The 9,635-nt window shown below is 36.1% G+C and overlaps 1 protein-coding gene across 3 annotated transcripts in view; it reads right to left on the bottom strand.

Moving 5' to 3' along the window:
• Positions 1–216: 216 nt before the first annotated feature.
• ZBTB49 (zinc finger and BTB domain containing 49) overlaps positions 217–9,635 on the bottom strand; it is a 36,172-nt gene continuing 26,753 nt past the window's right edge. For all 3 annotated transcript variants that reach the window (XM_046940741.1, XM_025149805.3, XM_004936168.5), the window contains 5 exons: positions 8,718–8,764; positions 5,074–5,147; positions 4,256–4,338; positions 4,009–4,170; positions 217–2,121 (listed from right to left, as the gene is read on the bottom strand). In XM_046940741.1, coding sequence (XP_046796697.1) covers positions 1,451–2,121; positions 4,009–4,170; positions 4,256–4,338; positions 5,074–5,147; positions 8,718–8,764 — 1,037 coding nt within the window. In that variant the 3' untranslated portion in view covers positions 217–1,450. The remainder of the gene's footprint in view (positions 2,122–4,008; positions 4,171–4,255; positions 4,339–5,073; positions 5,148–8,717; positions 8,765–9,635) is intronic.

Here is a 9,635-nt window from a genome sequence, read left to right as displayed (position 1 = left end):
AAGTTTTTATCTTTCATTCAATCTATTCATTCCATTAATTAGCAGATGTTTTACACAAATTCACTGAAATGCAAGGCAATTTACTGGTGCACTGACTGCACTTATTTTATATTCCCATCAGCATTGTAAAGACACTTAGAATTGATGGAATTATGTTATTGAAAAGCTTTTATGTTATTGAAAAGCTTTTATAAAAAGATGAAACACACTGAGCAATTAAGATACAACGTAAAACATCTTCCCTTTATTCAAATTAAGTTAGCATTTCCTGATCTTGATCTTCATTGTACAAATAATCTTCTATGCAAAATAGTTTATAAAATACTAAAAAAGATTTTATTGTAAAAAAAATAAACTTTCTAGATATACAGTTACTTTGCACTATCACAAATATTATCCAGTATTTAACATTTAATTTTAATATCACAATACTCAAGTCATATAAACCAATGGTCCTACTGGTAAGAAAAGCCACTTTTCAAACCCAAGTTCACCACAGGTTTGTTCAGTATTTTCCACTTGTCACATCTACAAGGGTTGCTCCGAAAGTAATGCCTCCTACTTTATGGGATCAGCCTATGACATCAGATGATGCCAGTATGGCAGCAGAGGTTGAACCTTCTCTCTAATACTCCATTAGATTTTGTTACCATGTGACAGATGGCAGCAGAGGGACAGTCTGACAAAATGGTGTCTGACACGGAAGTGTGTACCAAGTGAAGGTGTGTTGCTGACTTCCTCCATGAGGAAAAAATTAAGCCCATTTGCATTCATTGACACTTGCTGAACATACACGGAGACCAAACAGTGGATGTGAGCACAGTGAAGAAGTGAGTGGCGCATTTCAGCAGTGGCAACAGTGACGTGAAAGACAGGCCATGTTCCAGATATCCATGCAGACTTTTTTTGAGTATGACATACAGGCTCTGTTCATTGCTTGAAAAAAAATGCACAGTTAATATTAAAAAAGTCTTTTGTAGCTGAGAACTTGCTTGCTCTATCATATAGTGTTCTTGTGCTCTTTGTACCCAATGTAGTTTCCATGATAATTGACAGGAGGCGTTACTTTGGGAGCAACCTACGTATATCCTCACATCATTCTGATAGCCTGAAGTTGAACTGCACTTGTATAAGGAAATTAGACATTGGCCCCTCCTTTCCTCTATAACCAGATTTAAAGTAATAGTTAAATAGTATATTTTAGTACATCAGCTACATAGTGTAGTCACAGAAGAACAAAGATATTCAGAACTAGAACTGAACTTTGCTGAGCAGCACTGTAAAGGCAGCCTATGCAGTATTCTGGGCACATACCTTGATTTCTACCAGAACTGAAGTTAGCGTGTTTACAAACTAGCTCAGACCTCTTTACACTGCAGTGTAATCATAATACAGACATATCTATTGCATGAAATGCCTTTAAGAAATTTTGATTTAGTTACTTGACCCTTCACTGTTCCAGTTCACTTTCATTCTGCAAAGTCTTCATAGCTAAACCCCAGAGGGTCATGCTGGAGAAGAATGGTCCTTCAGTATTCTTGTATGCAACAGATGATGTTCGATTGCCTAGTGGATCATTACAGTGACCATCCAGACTAACCATAGAGGAACGAATCATGGAAATATTATCAGACTCTAATGTTTCTTCTGCAGAAGATCCATCTACATCTGCATAAGCATATGGTGGTGGTGGAGCTTGCTGTGTCTGAGCTTTCGGGAGTTTAGCTGAATCCACATTCAATTTCTGTTGGTTTGCTGAGTCATGGTGTTGAATCATCGATCGCAGCTTACAGTAAGAATCTGTAGAACTGCCAAATTCAGTTGAATTCGCAGTTGAACGAACGGGAAATTTAACTGACACTGGTAACAACGTAACAGACATTTCTTGGCCAAAAGAGTCAGAGCTCTGAGATTTGTCAAGATCAGAAGTTTCAATCCCTTGAGTAAATTCATCTAGTGTGTTTGGACCTTCATCAGTGGCTTTGCAATGCATTTTCTTGTGCCGCCGTAAAACAGCAGAGCGAGTGAAGCACTTGTTACAAGTTTCACAGGTATAGGGCTTCTCTCCTGTATGCGTCCGCACATGTCTGCGCAGGTCACCAGAGCCTGCAAAACATTTCCCTACAAGACAGAAGTGATAACATTATGATTTTGTTCTTAATACAAGCACATAAACAAGCTCTAATTAGAGAAAGTATCAAGTGATGAGCTATGGAACATCTCAGTTGCGGTACTTTTGTTTAGGGTTTCTTCTGTTTCCACAAATCAATTACTTGTTTCTTCTCCTTGAACTGATTTTCTGTCTTGTGTTTCCAGTGCTTTAGTTTTTGTCTCCAGAGAAAGGAATATCCATTACTATTTGAAAACTGTGAGCACTCTCAATCTGTTTTAATCTTTGTGGTGGGGAAAAAAGTGTAAAATGAAGATCAATAGGATTCCTCTGCCTGGTGAAGCAGCATGCTTTTAATTATATTCTTCCAGCTAGAACTACATCATAGAAAGTAATGATTCGTTCATTAGAGAGCAACTATTCTTAAAATGTCCATAAAGTCAGCTTTTGTTAACTGTGAGCTAGCATAATGCAGCAGTCCATTTTTTACACAAAGAATGCATCAAAACTAGTTTTTAATTGCTGTAAATACTGAAGTATAATGAAATAGCAAACTGTTTGCCTGTGTTAAGAACCACAGGCTCAAATAACTCAATTACCATATTGTAATTAAAAAAAAAAAAAAGACCAAGGGTGAACCAAGGCAAAGTGTAGGAGCGCAATAGAATGAGGAAGCATTAATTTCCAGATTATGATTCAGACATCTCATGTTCTTTGGAAGAATAAAAATAACTTGGTACCTCTTTGTGATTTTCTCATTTCACCTAGGTTAAAGATTACTTTGTTTTGTATTTTTGGCATACTTTTCATTCTACTGCTTTCTTTTTCTCAGAAAAGCCATTAAGCAGTAAAAGTTAAGATTACAAATTACTGGAATAGTACATGTGGACTTTTTGCTTCTGTGAATGATTTCGTAACACTTGATCAGACCTTCTTTGTGCATTTCTTGCTCTTAGAAGAACATTACCTGGCTAAAACAGAAAAGGGAACAAAAGACCACTAGAAGACAAGAGGAAAATAAATCCACTTAACAGCAAAGCAAAGGTTTGTTTATTCTTTCACATCCTACTTGTCTGCATTTCCTCCTACTGATGCAAGGTCTAATAATTACAGCTTTTGTTGCTGCCTCAGGACATTACCAATAAAACATACCACAGTTAGACATCATCATACGGTAAGTACCTTCCTCCAAAGCTGATTCCTCAGAACATGAAAGAAATTATATCAATATAGCACTCAGGGGCAGAAAAGTAAGTAGCCTGCAGGATGCTAAGTAATATATGAGATATGGATAGATTGCAATTTCTCAGAACCATGTTGCACTAAGATGAATCACCGATTAAAGAGCAATTTTCAAACCATTTGGAAGCGAAATCTACCCAGCAGACTTTGAAAATGGATGCTCTCTAGTGTGAGGCTTTGATCAAGTTCTGATTTTATTCCAGAAGTTGAAGGAAAGTAGAAAAATGTTACTATCAGTTCTATGATTGACTCCATTTAACCTCAACAGCATTCAACCAGCAAAAAAAAAATACGAAAGGGAAGGAAGAAAGGTTCTACTTATAGCCAAGTGATGTCATACCAAGCTTTCAGTTAGAAAATGAATAAGTTTTGGAAGCAGGCAGTGTCAGTATTTCTATGGCAAACACACAAGTGTCGATTCCCTATTTCTTTTCTGTATTCTTCAACTGAAATTCACTTTTCAACTTACAGTAGTTGCAACAGTTCAGAACACCAGAAGATATACTATGGAAGATGCAAGACAGAAGATTTTGTTAGAAACTTTTGCAATGTGGTATCTTAATTTACAGTCATTTTAGTTGTTATTCTGTTGACACTGTAAACGTTACCTATTTAAAAAACTAAGATACACCAAGCCTATGCACAGTAAATCTTACCACATGCTGAACAGCTGTATGGTCTCTCCCCAGTATGTCTAATTCTGTGCTTTACTAATTTTCGTTGCATGTTGAATGACTTCCCACATTCATCACAGGTGAACACTTTATCTGCCGTATGAGTCTTTTTATGCTCCTTCAAATTACTGAAGTTACTGAATCCTAGAAAAATATGAGACAGTTTAAAATGACTTCTCACATTTCAATCCAAAGACCTTAAGAGGCAAAAGCTTTGGTTCTTACCTACCTCTGCCACAGATATCACACAGATGAGGCTTTTCTCCAGAATGAATAATAATGTGACGCTGAACATCACCAGAAGCAGCAAATCTGTAACAGAACACATAAATTGTGTAACTAGGTTTACAAGATCCTTTATTCTCCTAAACTGAATATCATATGGAAATCAAATATAATAAATATCTGATGTTCTGAAGAAATAAAAATTCTAAATCACAGATGCCCAAATTAATACATTTGAAACAACCATTCTGAAGTTGGCAATGCCTATTTAAATTTATGCTTGAAGAAAAAAAAAGAAAAAACCCCAAATGTCCACCATAAATGTTATTAATTTCCTCCACTTAACACAGTCTAAAGTACTAACAACATTCCTAAATCAGTGCTCTTTTTCACCTGTTAGCAGAAAGAAGAAATATCTAATACTCTGCTTAGATCTGTCAAGGTCCCAACTGTGTAAGTCTCATACAATGGAATAAAAAATGGAAATGACATGGTCAAGTAATGAAAACAGAAACTGAGGTTAAGGTACAGAAAGGCATGATTTACTGTGCATCAGACTGATCAAAATACACACAACAGTATTTATATCCTTAACTAAAAAAGCCAACATAAAAAATTACATAAGGCCACAAATTATGTATATAGTGACATGCTTATATTACTAATGAGACCTGCAACAAGAGGCTTATATTTTTTAGTAAACCCAATGTCTTCTAACAAAATTTAGCAGCAGTTCTTGGCCCTTCCTTTATCACAACAACTAAAGAAAACACGAACAAGTTTTAACATGGTAACCTGACTGGAATGAACAATTCTACTCACCTTTTCCCACAGATCTCACAAATGTAAGGCTTTTCACCAGAATGTCGACGTAAATGAGTCTGGAGATTACCTGCCTGAAGGGACAGGAATTTGAACATTTAAATTCAGCTATCCTGTTGGTGTACTCAGATAAAAAGATAATCATGCTAACTATGAAACAAGCTTTTTATTTCTAACTCTGAGGCAGTTAAGACTACAAGGCATGTAGAAACTCCAAAAGTGAATCTAGATAACCACGTACTTCTAGTCCAAATTGCTTGTGTATGCAATTATACATTGACATGAACAGAGAAAAAGGGTCTGGAATCTGAAAACAGATCCAACTATAAATAAAAATGACACTAACTAGATTGCAATCAAGAAGAAAATTTACTAATAATATGGCTTATGTTTGTCTCACTTTCCCTGATCTACAAACAACATACTGCTATGACAGGATGCCTGGATTCACCTAGCAGGGGGTAAAGAAAAGGAGTAAACACTTCCCTATCCATAAAAGACTTAAGAGCTAAGTGCTCCAAAGCCATAAATATTTACCCATATTAGAAGAAAATGGAACAGTGTATATAGACATGAACAAATAGGATTACTGGTAACTAATTTTCATTACACATCTTTCCTCCCCCAGTCCTGTAAAAAAATCACAGCAGTCTGCTGGCAAGCCAGCTAAGGACAATTTGGCAAAACCACATCACTAATGCCAACTTATTTTCTTAGTGCTTCTCAGTGGTTAATCCATCAAGAGTCCAGCGCTCAAAGAACAAGATACAGCTGGTCTCTATAGAAGAGCTGCAGATGTTTCAGAAAAAAATGTGTGCATACTTCCAGGGTCCGTTTTATCTAAGTACATTAAAGGGATGTTTCTATCAGAAAGAAAAACGGGAACACGAAGATTAATACATCCTCCTCAGTCACAGCAAGTCAACAAAAACGTGAACCTCAGTAATTTCTTCCTACTCTTTTACATATAAATTACCTTTAACAATCACTGTAATCACAGCTAATGGTATACAAAACAGACATACTGTAGACAGGCATGCAAGACAATACTAAAAGAATGAGTGCACACCCTTAGAGAACTTTCTGTAATCCTGTAAGGTTTTTCAGGCAGATGTTGAAAAGAAAACAGAGAGGCATTGGTTACCTATTTCTGTAGGAGATAATGGACTGGATTGATTTCTCCATGAAGTCATTTGTACTCTACAAAGACAGAGGATTTTTTGCAGAGGTGCTTTCAAGAATAGCATGGAAGAGACAGAACCTCAACCTTTACCCATGTCAACTAACCAAATACAACAAATGCATGCGTTATTCTGCATTAGGAGAGAGGCTGAGTATGAAGTGCAACAGACATTTTTGGTCCAGAATAAAAGTATTCAACAGATAGCAGCAAGCAGATCTATTTCTTAATTGTAACGCTGTATCACTTCTTGCTAATGAGGGCACAAGCTTGTTATTAACTGTTCCAAGATAATACAAAAAAGCAATAAAATTTAGTACCTTGTCTTCTTCCTAAACCTGTAAGACTACATACAACCTTGGCTAAAGCTCAATATGCCATCAAAATGAAAAAGTGTAAGGGAATTTTTGTGAGGATATCAGCGAAAGAAAACATTTAGAATAATCATCTTACTTCTTCGTAAGTTCAGAGACTGGAGATACACTAGACTTGCTCTATCTGCAAGTGGCATGCCTTGAAAGAGAAGGAACCAATGCCTCTCAGCTCCCAAAAGGAGCTCTGTAGGAGGCAATGAGGAAGTAAGATAGGATATCCTGGATCACGAGGAAGAAGAGGACCACATTGCAACATGTTGCTTACTAGTAGGGAAAGATGCAGGCTTGGAAGTTCAAAAGAAGCCCTTCTCTCAAAAAATCATTTGTGGTTATTTGTTCCACATTATGAGCTCCTGTTTTAATTTTCCCTGCTTTCTTCAGTTTCTGTTTCACATTCCACCAAATGGAACAGCATTCCAGCTTAACTAACCAGGAGCTGGCATACCAAACACAAGAACTGCATTGTCTCCAAAGCTCAGAACATGAAAGCTAAAATAAGAAAAGCGTTACTATTTCTGTGTCTGCAGGCTGAGAAGTTCAACAGAGAACAAGATCAGAGATGGCCTTTTCAGCAAAAAATAGACAGTAATTATCCTCAAATCTTATTTTGGTCTTGCCTATTTGCATGATTCAGAAGCAAGCACCTCAGAAGTATGCAAGCTCCTATTTACAAGAAGTGTAATACACAGAGTGAATGCTATGGCTCATACCCTGGAACTTTACAGATTCCAGAGTGTACCTTCAGGCAAGCATAGTAACAGAAAGGGTAAGGAAGTTCTATAAGAGTGTTTAATTAAAGGCAGATTTTCTGTGTTTTTTTTTTCTCCATTCTAAATTAAAGAGGAATAATGCACATTGCCTTACAGTCTGACATATACACTGCATATGTGAAGCTTTTTCATTCCCTCTTCAGCCAAAGTAAAGATCCATGGTACAGGAAACCATCAGCTTTGCCAGAAGTGCTTTTAAAGGAATTTGTGAATACCCACTTTTTTTTTCTTTTAGCAAGTGGCTGTTCAGCGATCAAAATGAATGAAAAGGTAATTTTTTCTGGCTAACAAGCAGACTCAGATTTGCTCAGAATAGATTGATAATAGCTTGCTCACTGGATGTAGTATATATTTAGTTCCAGACCAGACTGTGTGACTGCATCAGATACATGGATCAAAGAAGCCCCCTGGTCAGCTGCAAAACTGGGGCCAAAGAAGCAAAGCACACGTGGGTGGGTGGCTGAAGACCCCATAAATCTAATCCTTAAACCCAGACCCCTAAGAACGATCAAAGTTACTTGATAATTACGATGCAATCTTAGAATAAAAATATTATACTGTCTCCCAAAGTTCAGCATAAATATTCCAAATAAGAAAATAGAAAAGAAATGGAAGTTTTGGAAGCACAAGACAACTGGGCAACTTATTTCTAGAAACACAAATGAGTTGTACTCAGAACAGTAAACAAGCACTGCCAGGCAAGTTAAGACAACTACAGTGTAGGCCCTGTGTGTAAGTAGGGAATTTCATGAGTTTTGAGGAATTTTGTTAAAAATGCTGAGTTTTGTAACTTCAGATAGACTATGCTGTACTTACTTATAGAAGAAAATGGAGCCCGATGATACAGACACTAATTTTTCTAGACAATTTAGAAAGATGTGCTTAATTTATGTCACTTACGAAGATTAAATTGCATTGTATATACTATATATTATATGAAATGTTAATGTTTTCTAGACACTTATGTAAAAATGCTATTCAGAGCTGATTCCTAAACATAAGGCAACAGCACAATCTAAGAACGAAAGTTCTCTCTATTTCAAATAGGCTGTGGCTCCATACAGATAAATATTCATTTGAAGATAAAATACATAACAGGCATCTAACAAGAGCAGACAGAATCAAAGGTACAAAACGTGTCAACGACATCTAAAGCACTTAACGTTATTTTCTGATAAGATGTTTAAATATTTTATCTCTAAAGTCTGTCTGAGCAAAAAGTATCTAATCTACAGACACAAAACCAAGTTTATTTTTAGACTCAGAACACGGATGCATTTAATTTTCAAGTGTAAGTACTATAATATAAAATATTCCCACCTGTGAGAAGTGTTTCCCACAAATGTTACATTCAAAAGGTTTTTCACCTAAAAGAAGAAACAGAACATAGAACTTCTAATAGCTGCAGCAGAATACAAATGCTTCAAATTTGTACACTTCCTTTTAAAGCATTTAATGTCAATATAAAAATATCCCACGAAGGACACTTACCCGTATAATTAAGGGGAAATTTAAGAAAGAAGTAAGCATTTATCATGAAGCTTTTTAAGGCAGGCTTCTCAGAAACAGAATTTCTAATAAATAGAAGACTTTTGATATGAATAGGAGTGCTTTGTATTTTTTTCTTAATATTTTTTTTCCAGATGAAAGGAGTACCATACCGTCAGGAACAGAACAGATGACAGATTTCTACTACAACAAAAGCCATGGAAAGCACACCAGTCCTTCCATCTGTACACGCAAAGGACCTCTCTTAAAAAAGAATATGGAACGGAGATAAGCTGATTTGGAAGGATTCAGTTTTCTCTGCTCAATGAGAACCTTACATCTCCAATCAGCGTATAGCCATTCACTAACCTCAAATGTATATTTGCCTTTCAGCATGTGTAAGAGTATCTGATAATTAACTGTAATATTTCTGAATTTGTGTATCTAAAATTTGTATTCTTGAACCTGCCCACTCCAGTATTTGAAAACAACTTAATGTTCCACCTAGAATGCGACTGTGCAAAACTTTAGGTATTTCCAGAAGGAAAAAGAGATCTTACACTTTGTTTCATCCTGCTGATGAATCAAAAACCAGTCTATACATTTTTATTTATGTATCTTAATATGCATTCTCCAGATTTTCCAGAACACCTCTTGGCCCTTTGTAGTCTTATTTTCCAGCAAGTATTCTCTGCACTGTGATTCTTCCTCCATCCTCAGAAGTGTTATAAGTACTATCTTCAATATCCA

This window comes from Gallus gallus, chromosome 4 (assembly GCF_016699485.2).
Source record: "Gallus gallus isolate bGalGal1 chromosome 4, bGalGal1.mat.broiler.GRCg7b, whole genome shotgun sequence".
Lineage (NCBI taxonomy): Eukaryota > Metazoa > Chordata > Aves > Galliformes > Phasianidae > Gallus > Gallus gallus.
Note: the sequence above shows the minus strand (reverse complement) of the source record. Positions and strands in the feature narration are given on the sequence as shown.